Source organism: Danaus plexippus, chromosome Z (genome assembly GCF_018135715.1).
Source record: "Danaus plexippus chromosome Z, MEX_DaPlex, whole genome shotgun sequence".
Lineage (NCBI taxonomy): Eukaryota > Metazoa > Arthropoda > Insecta > Lepidoptera > Nymphalidae > Danaus > Danaus plexippus.
The window spans coordinates 8,355,910-8,373,149 of record NC_083559.1 but is presented as its reverse complement, the minus strand read 5'-3'; the positions used below and the strand labels follow the sequence as shown (position 1 = coordinate 8,373,149).

Genomic DNA, 17,240 nt, shown 5'->3' with positions numbered 1-17,240 from the left:
TTTTTATCTAGTGCCAGCCGTCAGCCAGTTCACAAGCCAGTGTATCGTAAGCCAGCGCGGGAGAACCTCGTAAAAGCGGTTACTATTGAATCAAGTAAGTAAATCGACAATATTTAGCGCTTTGTATTTTAAATAGATACTACAAGTCCATTTCTATAAATAATACTTCTATAATAATTATAAAAAAATTATATATTCTTCAAATATTTGTTTTTATTACATAAACTTGAACTTTTGAAATAACATATAACTATAATAATAAAAATTCGTAATTTTTAGCCTAGACAAGGATTAAAAATATTCCAAGCGTGTTCGTAAATTATTATAATACACATTTGTTTAGAATAACAAATGCAGTGGAAATCCCTTGAATTATGTTATCCTACAATTAAATGCTGTCGCATACAATTTCATTGTGTATAAGCAAGGTGACTATAAATTTTCTGTGAAATAATAAACACTTCAGGACAGGAATTGTACATATATAATGTAATTTAAGATGCTTTATTTGTTTACAAGTCCAAAAAACCCACATTTCTATTTTAAAGGTCAAATCTGTTATGTTTTGTAGTAACCACCATGTCATAAATCCTTAGTTTCTACATTCTAAAGACTAGTTAAGGATTTTTTAAAAAGGCAATGATTGCAATTTTTTTAAAGACCTCTTTATGATTTTTCTTTTATATTATGCTATAACTTTTCTGTAGTAAGAAAATAATAAATTTAAAAGTTTATCAAATCGAAAATAGGTGTTTTTCTGTATGGGTGAAAGTTATACCAACGCAATATCAATAGATCTTTGAGAAATTTTGCCATTCGGAGGTCAAAGGGCCCTTCCTGATTTCCTGGTGCATCAATGTTTTCTACAATCACCTCCATAAAGTTAAGCATGTTAATTAAAACTTGGTACGGGCATGTTATTCATTACTTCATAGTATCACATTAAAAAAAATTAATAACAAACATTAATAGCCTTACTAATTATATATGTGATTCTATGGAAAAACTGTGATATTGTATTTCATTGATTAGATTTCAATACAGAAGAATATACATATTAGACTTATTGTCGTTTACAAGACAGTAACAAGTTTTTTTTAATATCAGTAGCTTTTATTAGGGTTTCCACATATACCAGATAAATTTGTTGTTTAACATTCAGGTGATATTTTTATTCTTAAATATATCATTTTATCGCAAAATGAAATTGGATAAAATTTTGCAAATCCTATTACGAAGTCTTAATTAATGAGTACGTAATCTACATATATAAAAAAAAAACCTAACGCAATCTGTGACATAAAATACATCTAGTTAAGGTAAAGCATTGACAGACAAATAATGTTATAGGATTTCAAGTAATACTAAAATATTTAAATAAAACTCCTTAATTAAAGGGATGGTCTTGCACTCGTATAACTAAGAAACAGACTTTTACAATTTTATTATGAATGCTCTCATGAAGGTCGTCGCTTTCGTAATACTGTTGTGTTTGTAGGCAGAGGTCAAAGTGCTCTAGGTATTACAGAGTTTTATTTATTATAAGTAATGTACTTACAATAAATAAACTGAGTTTTGTACAGTTTGTTATTAAAATATTTATTTTAATCATTTGTACTTTTACTGACTCAATTAAATTTTAAATGAAGGATGAAGGATTATTCTCGAAGGAAAAAAATTGTTTTCTCGTATCGCCACAATACAAATTTATCATAATATTTTTTTATAGGCGACAATTTATTATTGTTTATAAGTAGAAAAATATGCCAAAGACAAAATGTACGAAAGTATTCAACAATCATATAGATAAGTTTTGTAAATGTAAATGCTATTTTTTTTTTTTATTTTAACCTTTCAGTCCTCGTGTTATATTTATTGATTTCTTAAACCATTATCTAGTTAGAAGTGAATATTTAAAAATACGTACTATGTAACTTTGTATTTTTTACTATCTCGGAAAAATAAATGTTATACCAGTCTATTGGCAAAATATGTTTTTGTAAACAAAGTCAAAATCTCTTTAAAATATATTTTGTCTCTAAAAAAATAGTTACGTGCATCAGCTTGCATATTATGCTCTCACTGAGTCTCAACAAGGGGAACAATAATAACTATTTAATTACACGTGACTTTATTACATCAATAACATCATTATTTATAGTTTAAAACTTGTTTTAAGATAGCATATTCAATTAAAATTTGTTACGAAGTTGCTGCAAATAAATACCTACCTCTATGTTAATTGAAGTGAATAATAATGGAATCACCTTCACTCCATTACATTGTGGCATAATATTATTTCAAAAAATATGCCTGGAGTTCATTTTGTTTCACTGACACACCTTTAAATAAAATTTTACAAGTAATAAATATGACGTAAATACAAAACTCGAGCATAAACTATACTAAGAAAAAGATATCTATATTGTTCCATTTTGGATCATAGGCAAAATGGTCTTGGTAAATCTCAGTGTTGTACTTTATTTACTTTATTATATTTTACCACATTTTCAAAAATTATCAAAAAAAAAATAAGAGTTTTAAAAGTTAAATGATCAGAGATTTTTACAATGAAAATATTTAACGATTTTTAAGTTCTAAGTTTTAAGCCTCGTTTCAGAGAATCAATTATGGTGTCTTCTTGATTTTGAAGACAATACTATTATTTTATTCGTAGTTGTCAAATTAATCCAAAATAATTTTTCTGTTTTTTACATAATAACATAATTAAAGTCACACTTCAAAATTTCCATTCATACATACAACTGTGAAATGTAATAATGCTTTTTGTTAATTTCCCTTAATAATGAAATCTGGAATTAAGATCGAAGATCAAAGAAAGCATTACAAAGTTAATAATTTAGAGGTTCAATTAGCAATTCAAAACCAAGTGTAAACGATATAGAAAAATATGTATATATTTTTTTTTTTATATTGTTGAGCACTTTTAATAAATATGTATATCGGTATACCGTGTATTTGACAAGAATATTGAAACCACGTTAAACTTGAAGATAAAGCCAATCAGAAAAAAAAATATATGAAATGTTTTTGCAAATAACATGCATGAGCACCTAATTTATACAAATTATCCAAAATAGTGTATATATTTTACTAATATTTTTCAACTTAAAAAACTTTTGTCAACCTGATACCCTCTACTTCCCAATGATCATGGAATGTTCGGACTATATAAGGATTGTTACTACGTAAGAAATTTGCTAAAGCAAATTAGAAATATACGTAAATATAAAAGTAGTACATCTTTCACCACAACACACCTTTAAACTATAAAATGAAGTATTTTTTATTTATTTATTTAAATTTGCTTGCGTTAAATTTACCTAATTAAAAGATTTTTATAAATTTTATAATTTTGATATGGTTGAGGAGACAGCGAGTATTGAAAAGAACAATGTAGGTATATTTTAAATTTTACTTTCCCATTTGTGTATACTATGTAGAATCAATACAATTTTTTATTTTATTTTGAGACTTACAAGTGTTCTTCACAACAACGCCTTACTGATGAATTTACTTTGTCTGTAACATGCATATTGCGATGCGAAGTTTTTCTGTCTCTATATTAATAAGAATGTAGCTTTGTTCGTTTTAGTTTTTGATAGAACTTGTTTATTTTTTATAACGGTCTATCAAATGGTGAAAGCCAGAGATTTGACCAGCAGTTTTTGTATGAAGTAAGACAAATAGACACAAAGAATGCTCCACAACTAATGCAAGAACGATCGTTTGCGCTGCGACCTCAATTTGATGCCTCTTGTTTAATTTTTTATTGCATTTAATAGAAAATCAAATTTTGATATCAAACAGTTGAAAAAATATAACATTTATCAGGTCTATTTTATTTTACTTCCGAATGTGTCGTCCCGTAAATACTTTACCAATGGTGCTTTATTTCAGTTGTTTTCTTAGTATCAATCTCATAGTCATAATTATGTTGTAATAATATTCGCATAAACATTGAAATTCAAATTATTAAAAGCTTATAATCTAAAAAACCAAATAAGATACATAATATTATGTCAAAACTAATGTTACAAATCTCAACAAAAAGTTTACGTCACATTTCTTGGCAATGGTTTTTCTGATAGTATCGTTTCACTCAAATGACAATACAGTCAAGCTCACAATCTAATATATGTAGGTATTGTTATAGTTCTATACATATAGGATATTTTTTTTTATTAATTCAAGGAATAGTAACAATGTTTCCATTTTATTATAATATTTTTTTTTATGTTGTAATACTAAGATTGTTCTGAAATAATCGTTGAAGTCGCCGGTACTTTCTCTGAAGTCATAGAGATTGCCTCCCACTAACGATTCGGGCGTAATGGATGTTTAATAGGTGATAGTGTTTCTTATTCAATAATTTTCTCTCATTAAATTTATTTATGGTTTTCACTGCATCATGTTAATTGTTAAGTTTCCTATCCCTAAATATATTTTTATAATAAAAAATACATTGCAATTGTTGACGAACATTTCACAAAGAAATCCCCACTGGACGTAATTTTTGATTATAATTCACAAAAAAATAATTATTTTGTCTTAGAGTTTTAAGCATTCATTTAAAAACGGAGAGTATTTCATGATTCTTTTTATGATCGCACCGTTCACTAAAACTAGAAAATGTTGAATCTGTTTTGGTGAATGCCATATCTTATTGCCGCAACGCATATACCAAATTAACATTTTGAAAGCGACTTACAAAAACATCACAAAAATGTATACGTATGTGTTATATTTTTTGCAAATCAAAAGACGTTTATGGAAAAAAAGAGACGGAGTTAACAGGATGGTAGTGAATTTTTTTTTTGATCCTATGCCACCTAGCTGTCGACCTGATCTACCACGGTATAAAAATTCTACAATAGTTCTACGCAACTGCGAAAGCCTCCTTTCTGATAATACGTTAACCTCCAGCAGCCAGTTATTAATATACAAACATAGTTTTAGTGTTTTCATTGCCATTCTTGGTAAATAGTAGGTATTATAAAATACTTCAATTATCTTAGTGTTTAAGAATTACCCTTGCCCACTTATAGCCCGCTACATCTTATCGCTTATTATCAAATAAGAATTTTGAGTACTTGCAGTTTAAAACTTTTGCTATCTTTTAATATCGAAACAATCTCTAAAGATTTAAGATTTGAAAAAATATACTATTATTAATTTAATAAAACTTTTATAAATTCTATTGTTATTATTGTGGTTCTTTACATAGCAATACTTATAGAAATATTGACTAAAAACTTTTGCATATTTAAATTCAACTGATTTTAAGACCTGCTATAATCCTAACTCAACTTAAGATTATAAAACTGGTATTCCTCCCACATCTCTTCTCACATAAATCGATTTTGAAATACTCAAGATTTACGAACTAGAAAGTGTGAAAAATGAATTATAGCCACGTCGTATGTACTTTATTCTTATGGCAATAATCTTATACTACCTTAGCATCGTTTCTTTTCGTATATCAAGTAAAATAATTAATTTTATCCATGCTGCGATATTTCAAACACGGCACATGGAATTCATTGAATGAAAATACCCAGCTTAAACAGATTATCGTGAGACGCTACAAGCATATAAGACTAATAAAGCAATCGCTTTGAACACCGGTGCAAGAAATCATATAATCAATCATCAATGAACTAGTTGGGGGCCCAAACAGCAGCTCTCAATTTCTATTTGATAATACTAAAAAATATTGAAATATTTCAATATAGTTTCATTTATGATTATGTATTGTTTCTCTATTTCTAAGAAGTATGGGAAGGAAATTCCGTTACATAATCAATATTTTATAATTATAATTTTAAATCGTATAAATTATAACTGAGCAAAAACAATACAACAGAATTTTTATTTGACTTTTAAATTTTGAATTCATACATCAAAAGCTTTGTAAGTACCTACTGCTAGATTTCGTTTTATAAATTGCAAGTTCTTTCGAGAATGTTTTCTCGTTCACCGTGAACTGCTGGGCAAAGACCTCAGTAGGATTTTCCGTTGTTTACAATCTCGTTTCTTTTGTTGTCAGGTTTCGTACATCATTTTAACTTGACTTGCTTTTTACTCTATATCACAGGTACGCTGCCCTAAATTAATTTAGTTTTCGGAGGTAGTTATTCGAAATAAAAAGAACCAAGATAACAAAATGAAATTAATTAACACTGTATCCGATGCGACATGCATATATAAATATTCTTTTAAAAGACACGGGGACACTAAGTACCTATTTTCAATACAATTAAACAAACCTTTTAACTATGTATGTCCGATATTTAATAAAATATTTTTAATCAGATACATAATATGTTATTATCTGATTTAAATTTTTAAATTATAAAACATTGAGATTACTAGAAATCTTATTCTGAAATATTAAAAATTTGTTTTAGAAACATTTTTTATTGTCTATTAAAACAATAATTTTTATAAGCACAACGAACCTGTGACAAGGCGAGCATGTTATGTCATTACTTATTTAAAGTGCTTCAAAAACTTTGTCAAGTTGATCGATCTTTTAATAATTTGTTTTAGAGTCAAATTCAAATAAGAAGTATTTATAGCATTTTTGCATAAAATTAGGATTACATTTACTAAAAATTACCAGATAAAAATGATACTTGTACAGTTTTTCTGAATGAAATGTAATCGGAGTAACGGATTGGCGCCAAAAACGACGAAGATATGTGGTTCAACAGGTCGATGATCGTTATTGTGCAAGTGTCTAGAAATATTTAAACCGTGGACCATAACACAGACGACCACAAATTTAAGCGTTACGGACAGTTAAATTTAATGTTACATGGAAAATAATATTGTAAAACAGAATGATATCTTTTTTACCTGTATAAAAATATATTTTTATACAAGTAAAAAAGATAGTATAGGATAGGTAAGAAAGATACCTATACGATACCTAGACTGTGATTAAAAAAGATAATAGGCAAGCACAACTAAATATAAGCTTTTTCTGTAAGTCGTTGTATGAGATTAATCCAAAGGCTTTGTATTAACCATAATAACACAATACAAAGTCAGTATAAGGTACGTGCAACGTACGAACGAACATAAATAAGGGCTTACGGTACAATGACTTTTGAGTTAAGAAATAAATTAGTAAACGGTGTTTGATAAAAGTTTTTTTTTACCACACTTTCGCTCGCCTACAAGGAACTGGTCTATATAACTTGACTTTTTATTTCCTAACATTTGGAATGGTTTCGTAATATATTTAATCAACAGTTTGGTGTTTCTATCACGACCGGGATGTTTACGTAAAAACTAAATTAACTTACAAGTAATATGAATGCGGTTATAGTATATTCAAGTTTAAGTCTATGACCACTTGTGGTTACAATGATTCTACAGCAACGGAATCTGGCATTTTGCCTATATCGATATTTGTACTTTTTCATCTGTAACTATAATACGTTCATACAATTTTATAACTTCGATACTTTTATATATCTATGTAGATTCGGGTGATACATATTTTTATATAAAATGCCTTACTACTATTTTGTCTTTATAAATCATATCCAATTTAGGAAAATTCGATATTCCTCTATTCCTAAACCAAATAATAATTTGCTACCTAATACATAATATTAAATCAAATAAGTTTCCGACGAGTCGAGAGACGGCAGGGTTCGAGGCTTACGTTAGAATTCGCAGATGATAACTGGATTGAAAATTAGGTTGCTCATTATATATATCATATATATCGATATGTCTTGAGTGCGTTCATAAGTAAAAAAGCCACTGTTATTAATGTTAAAGTTAGAAAGCGAATTGTAAAAACAATAGTTTAAAAATAAAATTCTATTTAAAGCGAAGACATATTAAGCACTTAATTATGCATGAGTGAAAAGTAATAAGATAAGGTGAAGGTGACTGGGCTCATGTCGACATTCACAGCAAAATCGAATACTCATGAAAAAACTTTTTCTCTGTTAGTTGGACCAGCTGGATGTGGTATAATACGATTTGCTTAATCCAATAGCAATCTTCACCTTAATAGAGAAATAAAAATCCCCACCAAACACTGATTCGGTTTAGCCAAGCTCTGAAACGAAACACTAGAAAATTATTTTTCAACGTGATAAGGCTCGTCCACTTACTTTTACAGTTCCAGTTTTACTGGATGGCGTTAAACAAATGGAAGTACACCCCAAATTCTGCCTAAAAGATATGATAAAATCTTGGGTTTTGACGGAGATTACTTCGATTTAATTTTAATTGCCCTTCTTTATGAACTTAACCATTTTTTCACAATTAAATTTTAAAAAATGTCATTTAATTATTGTTATTATTTATTTTATTGACTTAAAAAAGTTTAATAAACTTATTTCTTCTTCGAAAAATAAGAGATCTTCTGGTCTAAAATCTTGTTTTAGCATCCAAAGTTACAACTGACTCCGAAATAATGAGTGGAAACAATGAAACAACAAAGTTTGCGGAGAAATTTCAAAACTTTATGTAAATCATTTAATCAAAGTATTGGGTAAATTGCACTATAGTGAAATTTCACAATTGTGTTATTTTTTTGAATTAATTCAAATAACACACAAATAAGTTTTTAACTCAAGTATATTTAAGCATTTTATTATAAAACATTTCTTATTAAAAGTTATACATTTTATATTTTAATATACATTTATACATACATACATACACACATATACATACTTAACCTTGTTATACGTTTTATATTTTAATTTCGCAAAATTGTTGTAATAAATAGGTATTGTAGTTTATTGATAACATACATTACTGACGTATTTAAAAAAAAAAACTAAGAACTAAATTAAAAACCATGTATTTCATATTTCTTTGATTTTTTTTTTCAAATTTAGTAACTACGTGTTTTGCAAATTAAAGGCATTGAAATTGCAATGAATGCCATCGCCGAACTGTTTGAATATTCGAGGTCGTGTAATGAATGATTTCATCACTTGTATGAGAAACATTTCACAAGCAAAGTTTTTTAAAAGAATTTTTAGTCTTATTTACCTGAGTGATATGTAAAACGTATTAACAACTGCTTCACATTTTAGACATGACGACTGATTCAATCAGGGAATTTTACAAATCAAAAAATGTTCTTGTTACCGGCGGTACGGGTTTTATGGGAAAGGTTTTGATAGAGAAGCTTCTATTTAGTGTACCTGATATAGGGAATATTTATGTTTTAATGAGACCAAAGAAAGGGAAGTCCGTCAACCAAAGATATGAGGACATGCAAAGATTACCAGTAAGTGTCTTTTTTTGTTTTTAATTGTTTTCAAAATTTATGAGTGTTTTTTCGTTGTTTTAGTTTGTACACGTTTAGGTTTCGTACTAAAATATATACGAATAACTAATTTCTGATTTAATTATGAAAAGGTTTAATTGTTTGAGACTCCTATGTATTTAACATACAATTTATAAACTGTTCATAAAAACCTTAAACCATTAAGTTGGATAAAAGATGAAAACACGAAACAATGTCATACATTTTTTCAGATTTTCGATCGTCTGAGAAACACAAAACCATCCTCTTTGAAAAAAATAGTACCACTAACTGGAGATGTTTTATTTGATGATTTTGGACTATCGGAGAGTGACATGCAAAAAATATCTGAAGATGTTTCGATTGTTTTTCATTTTGCTGCAACCCTAAAATTGGAGGCACCTCTCTATGAAAACGTGAATATGAATACATGCGGCACGCAAAGAGCGCTTAATGTAGCTAAAAAGTTGAAGAACTTACGTTTATTTATACATCTATCAACCGCTTTCTGCTATCCCGATTACGCCGTTCTAGAAGAAAAGGTATGAGACTGTAAAACTCCAAGAAATTAATAGAGTAAGAATAGAATCATATTGTGTAGTTATGTTCCACTTTGAAATAAGTATTCCACATTTATAAAAGACGTAGATGGTTAAGCTAAAATGAAATCCAAAAATATATAGTTTCTTTACCAAGCTTTACCGAAGAAGCAAAATCTAAAGTCTATTTATCTACTAATTTATATATGTACTTCAGATGCATGCACCACCGGTAAAGCCTTCAGATATAATGCATCTTCTAGAGTGGCTTGATGAAAAGAAAGTTGCTATTCTGACTCCATCTTTACTCGGACCTCATCCTAATTGTTACACGTTTTCCAAAAGACTAGCTGAGAATATTGTAGAAAATGAATATGAAAACCTTCCTGCGGTGGTCGTAAGGCCGAGCATAGGTTAGTCTCTAAATATACAATAAATTATAAAATGTAGTTTTTGGTTACCTTAAAATAAAAACAAATGCAATGTAGTATGATTATAACACGCTGGAATGATGAAGGTGAATGAATTTCTCAATGGGTGACTACAAGATGTGTTGAGAAGACACAGGACAATTCACTGCCTCTAAAATTATTTTTATGTTAAAATATTATTTTTAAGTTAAAAAAATATTTATTTTATATGTAAATTAATATATTATTAAAACCACTTCTAAATATTGCAGTATGTCCCTCTATAAAGGAACCTGTACCAGGGTGGGTGGACAGCCTCAACGGACCTGTAGGACTTATGCTCGGTGCTGGTAAAGGCGTTATAAGAAGTATGCTTTGCGATGGAAGTCTCATCGCACAAGTTGTTCCCGTTGATACTTGCATAAATGCACTCATTGCTATCGGCATGATAGAAGGCAAGAGAGAAGATAAGTAAGTTTCTTAACTAAATACGAGAAAAACTTGTTTTGGTAAATTTTTGTAATTTATTAGCAAGTGATATTTTAATTCATTCGCAGTTTTTTTTTATAAAACAGTGTTTTTAATTAGATAATATAGGTGAAAAGGGGATAGTTTTCCTTATCAATCCTTTTTAGCATCAAGACTTAAAAAATAAGATAACTTTTCATGTCTTTCAAATTTGTTGTGTACTTACAATAAAAAATTGTAAATACATATATATAATTTTTTCAGAGCAGAGCTTATGCCAGTGTATAACGTAAACATTGGTCATCAAAAACCAACAACGTGGGGAGAAGTTCTCCAAATTGGTAAAGATTATGGACGCAAGTACCCACTGGCTTGGCCACTGTGGTACCCTAATGGTGATATCACGACGAACTACGTATTGCATGAATTTAAAAGACTATTTTATCACCTATTACCGGCATATTGCATAGACTTACTTTTATTCTTGTTGAGACAACCACGTTTGTAAGTTGCGATTAAATTACGTTAAATAAAAGGAAATATATTTTTTATGTTCAAATTTACTGTCTATTTTAGCATGGTACGTGTTCAAGACCGAATAAGCCAGGGTTTGCAAGTTTTACAATACTTTACAATGAGACCATGGACTTTCCCGTGTCCAAATTTTGATAGTATACAATCCAAATTGGACAAGGAGGAACAAGTTATTTTTAATACAGATTTGACAACAGCTGACCGCGATGCTTATTTGCAGCAATGTATTGAAGGAGGTCGAATTTTCTGCCTTAAAGAAGATCCTAGCAAAATCCGCATTAACAGAGCCTACCACAACTTGTAAGTACTTATAAAATTTGTTTCATAATTTATTGAATTTGCCTTTAGGAATGACCCAAATACCTTGAAATGACCTAAGATAAAAAACCTAGTTGTAGATTGGAATCTCATATCAAAAGAAATATGTAAATTTTAATTATTGGTTTCATAAAAAGTGACATAATCAAAATACATGTCTCTTAAGTTATGGTATCATATATTGATTCATTTATTTTTTTGTAAATATAATATTCTTTTTTTCAGCCTCTTCGTACTGGATTGTTTAGTGAAAATACTCTTCTGGCTACTGCTTCTAAGTTTTTTCGCTGCTTATTTTACACCACTACGAGACGTATTGAGTTATGGAGAACCGGTCGTAAAATATCTGCCATTTGTAGGACGGGTAGTATGCGATAAGGAATAGTTAAATAATGTTTACTCTTTGGGTCTGGTTGTATTGTAGAACAAAGGGAAATCAAAGGGTATTAAATATTCAGGGTTTAATATATAGGGTATTTTTGTACCGTGAACTATTAGGGACTCAATGTATAAAAAGTTTGTAAGCAAGAGCAAACATAAAATCCGATAGGGGGAAAGTCTCGAGTTAGTAAGACAATATCTTCATGTATATTCATGAAATCATGTTGGTTTTTGCCTTGCAAGTATTAATACAATATACATTTTACAAAAATCGATTTTATAAGATAGTTAACATTCTTAAATATATTTGTTTAAGCCAAAAAATCTAAATTATTTAACCCTTTATAGATCAGAAGGGACTACCATAACAATTAAAAACAAAGCACTTGTATGATAAAACTGTTAAATTTTTATTGAACTAAAAATTATAAAAAAAATTTAATTGTTGAAAATAATATGGTGTCCATATATTAGCCACTGCCATTCATGCTCTCTGAAATTGTGCAAAACATGATACAATGCACAGTGGCACTGCGCACTTTGTGTATTCTATTTTAGTTTTCTTGTTCACTGCTTTTGTACTGCATGATCTGTATCTTCTGTAGGTAGGCAACTCTTTTGACATATTTGACCCCACATCAGATAATCTCAGTCAACAAAGTCATCATTGTATTGTGTACTCTGGTATTCTCTGTACATAATTTATATATTAGCATTAGTTATTACAGCGACCACCAGAAAGAAAAAAATTCATGCGCACCGACGCACAATTGCTGTAAGAGTACCTAAATATTAATTTCAAACTAATATTGCAATAATGCAAACAAAACAAAGAAAAAATCAAATGTGACCTGAGTATTATCCCTGTTCTGATCAATCAATTGTTTAGTCAGATCTTTTACAACACTAGCCTCTAAGCCTACCTCTGTGACGTCGCCTTTTTACAAGTGTATAATTCAAACTGGTATAAATATCCAGTCTTGCTATCACAACTTTCCTAAACCTTGAAACCGCGTTTTAGCGATTTCATGGGCTTGTATTGTTTTAGCATATTTCAGCCTTTAAATGTAATCCACTCATTTATGCTCTGGGAGGTGCAACATACTGCAGCATTTTGGAATGGATCATTCATAAAATTGATCAAAAGGTCGGAATTTTAAAAGTATGTCATACTCAGTTTCATCTATTTTGGTCATTTCACTGATGTCATTTACGTTTGATAAAATTTTCTTGAAAGTCTTTAAACTGGCATAACATTTGCAACCTAATGCACCCAAAAACATGGATCAAAGGACCAATATAGATTAATATTAGTTAAATTATGTATACAAATAATTTTAAACATACCAAAAAAAGCATTGAATTCTGCGACTGTAACAGGATCCCAATCTTTTTGGTTATTTTGTATTGAAAATATATTTGTCTGATCAAAAATATGCGAAACAACGTCGTTACTGAATAAGACACTAAAATAAGCCCCAAAGAGTACTCCTTTTAGGAATAGACTGGTTTGGTTACAAAAAAATCTCATCAAATTCATCTGTCAGAAGATTATGTGGAAAACTTTCTTTCTTCCACTGATCGTCACCCATTCCATTTGAACTAGGAGGCATTTGAACATGTGGCCTATCAGAAGTCATTCCTTAACTAGAAGCACGAAGTAGTGAAGCATATGATGAATCTCGCGGGCTTGAAAGGGTATCCGCGAGCTGAGTTTTTAACCGAAGGGACAAACTAGGTTAGAAAATTTCACCAAGCTTATTAACACCACTTACCTGGATCTCTTCTCGTTTTGTTGGACAGAAAAAGAGCGCATTGTATTGTGTCCGAAAAATGGACGGAGCACTATAAACACCACAGACCTATTTATGCACTACGTTAAATAAGAAAAAAGCACAAGTAGAATTACATTTTGTTACGTCAGCCTAAAAATTACAGTTTCTAAAAAATAAATGGTATATAAAAACACTATACGAACTACCTCTGGCAAATAATTTAGCATCAGAGCACTTCCATTTGTATATATTATTATAAAGTACATTATACAGCAGTAATCCAAGTTTAATAGAAATCTTTATTGCAGATACAAAATTCACATAAGATTAAAAATAAAGTAAGGAGTGTCACTTCTAATTTAGCGTGGAGTCGCTACTGGGACAGCGAAAATATGTTTTTTCCATTTAAACTGATATGATAAGTAAAAGGTAATAATTTCGTAACTAACATTTGAACATATGACCATGGAAATATAACAATTATAATTTAAAATATTAAAATGTATAATCTAAACCTGAGACGTATTTATGGATATTTATTACTCAGTTTACGACAAACCCACATCAGAAAAAGACAAAGGCTAATGTTATGTCACTTAAATTCATATAGTTACTGCAGAATCAAGGCAAAAGAATTATTTAGAGTATTAAGTCACGTGACTATACTCTTAAATATCGCACCCAGTTGGTTCCCGTAGGCCGCAACCATTCATGAAACACCCTTCGTAAAATTCACTCTGAGCCCAGAGTCGAATTCCACGCGAACAAAGTCGCAAGCAAAAACTAATACCTAAAGTAACATCACGGTTTCCAAAATTATAAATATTCCATAATCAGTATTGAAAGTTCTCCCATAATCAAATGTGAATAGAAGAACCTTGAAACTGTTACTATTTAGATAAGCTAACTAAATTCCAATAACTACAGTTAAACTAAGCATGTATTTTTCTATGTTAAAGTGCATTATGTACCTGGAAAGTCAGTCGGTCAGTCCAAATAGGACAAAATTATTACATCTGCCATTATCAATTTTCTAACTAATATTCGCAGGCAACGCGGCAGCGCAATCATTCTTTACTTCTTTTAAATTAAAAAATAAAGAGAGGATGTGATTTTAAAGCACAAAAATAAGTAATGTTAGTTTATGTCAGTTAATATTTTAAAATTTGTTGTAATTATGTATCTAATAAAACAAATAAATAAATCGAATAGATTTTACTGATTCCAATGCAACAAAAATCATAGGAAGCAATCTCAAAGACTATACAATGTATAATATTATAAATAAAAAACTTTTTGATAATATATTCTTACATACATATTGACACATGATATATTCACTGCCTAGCGTTAATAATGTTAACAAACTCAGGTTTAAGACTGGCTCCACCAACCAGGAAACCATCGATATCTTCACAAGCTGCCAACTCCTTTGCATTTGCAGCAGTCACTGAACCACCATATTGGATACGGACTGATTGAGCAACTTCTGCAGATACATTCTCAGCCAGCCATTTACGAAGAGATGCGTGGACATCTTGAGCCTATGAATATTTAAATAATTATAAGTTAACAAAAGACAAAAATGTGCTTTATTATAAGTATGCTTATCCTTACAAATTCACATAATAATACAATATGACAAGACAAATGAATGAAGAACTGTTCATGCTCAATATGTTTAGTGACAATGCAAAATTTTGGTTGGCACACTATTATGCTGTGATCCTGCAGTATTATGCAGAATTTGGGGATAAATTATTGGCTATATAAGCTACATCATTGTTTCAACAAAAAACAAATTCTGTTTCAACATGCATCCATACATCTATTATCAAAATAACATTTCCATTTATAATATTAGTAGGATAGCAGACCTGAACTAAAGTCACAAGCAAGAAAGAGCCATACCTGTTGTGGAGAGGCAGTCTTGCCAGTTCCAATAGCCCATACTGGTTCATATGCCAAGACAACATTGTTCCACTTGTCACCAATAGCTGGCACTAGAGCCTTAGTTTGTCTGAATACAACTTCCTCAGTCTTGCCAGACTCCCGTTCTTCAAGTGTTTCACCAATACAGGCTATTACTTTAAGATTGTGTTGAAGGGCATTGGCTACCTGTGTCAAATTATTTACAATTATATTAAAAAACATACTAAAGTCTACCAAATAAAATGGGTAATTATGTAATTAATTAAGGTAATTCTCAATGTTTTCAAAAACCTAGAAAATAATGTCATACCTTCTCAGCCACTAAACTGTCAGATTCGCCAAAAATAGTTCTCCTTTCAGAATGACCTAGAATCACCCACTCTGCACCGACATCCTTGATCATAGGTGCAGATATTTCTCCTGAATAAATAATGGTACACAAAAAGTTATTGTAACCTTTTAAAGTAAACGAATCTAGAAACAGTTTGAAGAAATAAAGGACCTGTGAAAGCCCCCTTGTCAGCCTTCCAGCAGTTTTGAGCAGCAACACCAATGCTTTTGGGTAGATTGGATCTGACCTGAGCCAGATAAATGGCTGGCACTCCAATTACAACCTGAAAAATTTTCAGTATGAAGTAATATCCAAAGTTATCAATAAAGAAATAATATCCTTTGATATAACAGCAAAGGTTATGATAGAAAAATACTTTTATTCAAATTGTATCCAAAGATTCAGCAAAAAAAATTTAATGGGTCATAAGTATGAAATCCCTATTCTTGTTACAGTGTGATGGTAGAATGATTGTTCGCAATGTGTACATATCTATGTAATATTAAGATCGTTAAAATTTTCTACATACGTTCGGATAGTGTTTAGTTATAAATAAACCCAATACCTGCACTGAACTAGCCTACCTCAGCACTGCGATCCAAGGATCCGTTCTTCAAGTTATTGACAATTTCATTTATCTGGTTGCTCTGACCATTCATTTTCCAATTTCCACCGACAACGAATTTACGACCCATGGTAAAGATTTTACACTGCAACAATAAAATTGGAGTATTTAGAAATAATTAATTTTATTTAATCTCAATTGGTGAAAAATCTTACATTTCCTTAGTAAAGTAAAAGGGCGAAATTCCGTGAGACACCGGCTCAGACAAAAGTTATCATTAAAATGACCCGTAGTTGAACTTCAAATAGTGGGTAAATTCTCTTCACAGCATTTCCATGTGACATTATAAATATAAAGGTCCCGTTGGTTGAAAAAACTGAAGTATTTATTCAGTCAAAATTTTAGCCAATAGCATGACTTATTTCTTAAATGTCACTTTAGAGTGATTCTAGGAAACAAGCTGACAACAAATGACCTTTTCTGACATTGAGAAATTATATAGTGTTACCATTTACCCTAACTGTATTAAAACGTAATGAAATATATAATATATAAATATTAAAAAATATTTATATATAGCACAGACCAATTGTAGGAATACACAAAATGGAATATTTATTTAATTGTTTTCAGTACTACAAAACTAAGGAAACAACATATTTTTCATAATTAAAAAA

At 29.9% G+C, this 17,240-nt stretch overlaps 2 protein-coding genes across 5 annotated transcripts; one reads left to right on the top strand and one right to left on the bottom strand.

Annotated features, from left to right (window-relative positions):
• Position 1: 1 nt before the first annotated feature.
• LOC116777713 (putative fatty acyl-CoA reductase CG5065) lies at positions 2 to 15,235 on the top strand. Of its 4 annotated transcripts, none has more exons than XR_009753357.1 (10): positions 52 to 94; positions 280 to 428; positions 9,096 to 9,292; positions 9,544 to 9,852; positions 10,067 to 10,262; positions 10,532 to 10,730; positions 10,992 to 11,231; positions 11,304 to 11,561; positions 11,805 to 13,107; positions 13,567 to 15,235. XR_009753357.1 is itself a non-coding variant. In XM_061526013.1 (9 exons), exons 3-9 carry the CDS (start codon positions 9,098 to 9,100, stop codon positions 11,962 to 11,964), a joined length of 1,557 nt encoding a protein of 518 aa, XP_061381997.1. In that variant the 5' UTR covers positions 52 to 94; positions 280 to 428; positions 9,096 to 9,097; the 3' UTR covers positions 11,965 to 15,235. The 4 variants fall into 4 exon arrangements, 2 of the variants coding, with proteins under 2 accessions (XP_032527291.1, XP_061381997.1); XR_009753358.1 differs by having other exon boundaries at positions 11,805 to 13,698; positions 14,044 to 15,235; XM_061526013.1 differs by having other exon boundaries at positions 11,805 to 15,235.
• Positions 14,936 to 16,938, bottom strand: LOC116777368 (triosephosphate isomerase). Its single transcript, XM_061526015.1, has 6 exons — positions 16,779 to 16,938; positions 16,583 to 16,708; positions 16,170 to 16,281; positions 15,978 to 16,087; positions 15,647 to 15,853; positions 14,936 to 15,279 (listed from the first exon to the last, which is right to left on the bottom strand). The coding sequence occupies exons 2-6, from the start codon at positions 16,691 to 16,693 to the stop codon at positions 15,073 to 15,075; spliced, it is 747 nt and encodes a 248-aa protein (XP_061381999.1). The 5' UTR covers positions 16,694 to 16,708; positions 16,779 to 16,938; the 3' UTR covers positions 14,936 to 15,072.
• Between the last annotated feature and the right edge of the window lie 302 nt (positions 16,939 to 17,240).

What these genes read in the sequence shown, in the direction of transcription:
- LOC116777368 (XM_061526015.1), bottom strand. Translation starts at nt 16,693, where the DNA reads ATGGGTCGTAAATTCGTTGTCGGTGGAAATTGGAAAATGAATGGTCAG. An exon ending in ACAGTTTAGTGGCTGAGAAG is followed by an intron (nt 15,854 to 15,977) that starts GTATGACATTAT and finishes AATTTGACACAG; the next exon opens with GTAGCCAATGCCCTTCAACA. An exon ending in AGACTGCCTCTCCACAACAG is followed by an intron (nt 15,280 to 15,646) that starts GTATGGCTCTTT and finishes AAATATTCATAG; the next exon opens with GCTCAAGATGTCCACGCATC.
- LOC116777713 (XM_032671400.2), top strand. Translation starts at nt 9,098, where the DNA reads ATGACGACTGATTCAATCAGGGAATTTTACAAATCAAAAAATGTTCTT. An exon ending in ACGCCGTTCTAGAAGAAAAG is followed by an intron (nt 9,853 to 10,066) that starts GTATGAGACTGT and finishes TATGTACTTCAG; the next exon opens with ATGCATGCACCACCGGTAAA. An exon ending in TTGTTGAGACAACCACGTTT is followed by an intron (nt 11,232 to 11,303) that starts GTAAGTTGCGAT and finishes TGTCTATTTTAG; the next exon opens with CATGGTACGTGTTCAAGACC.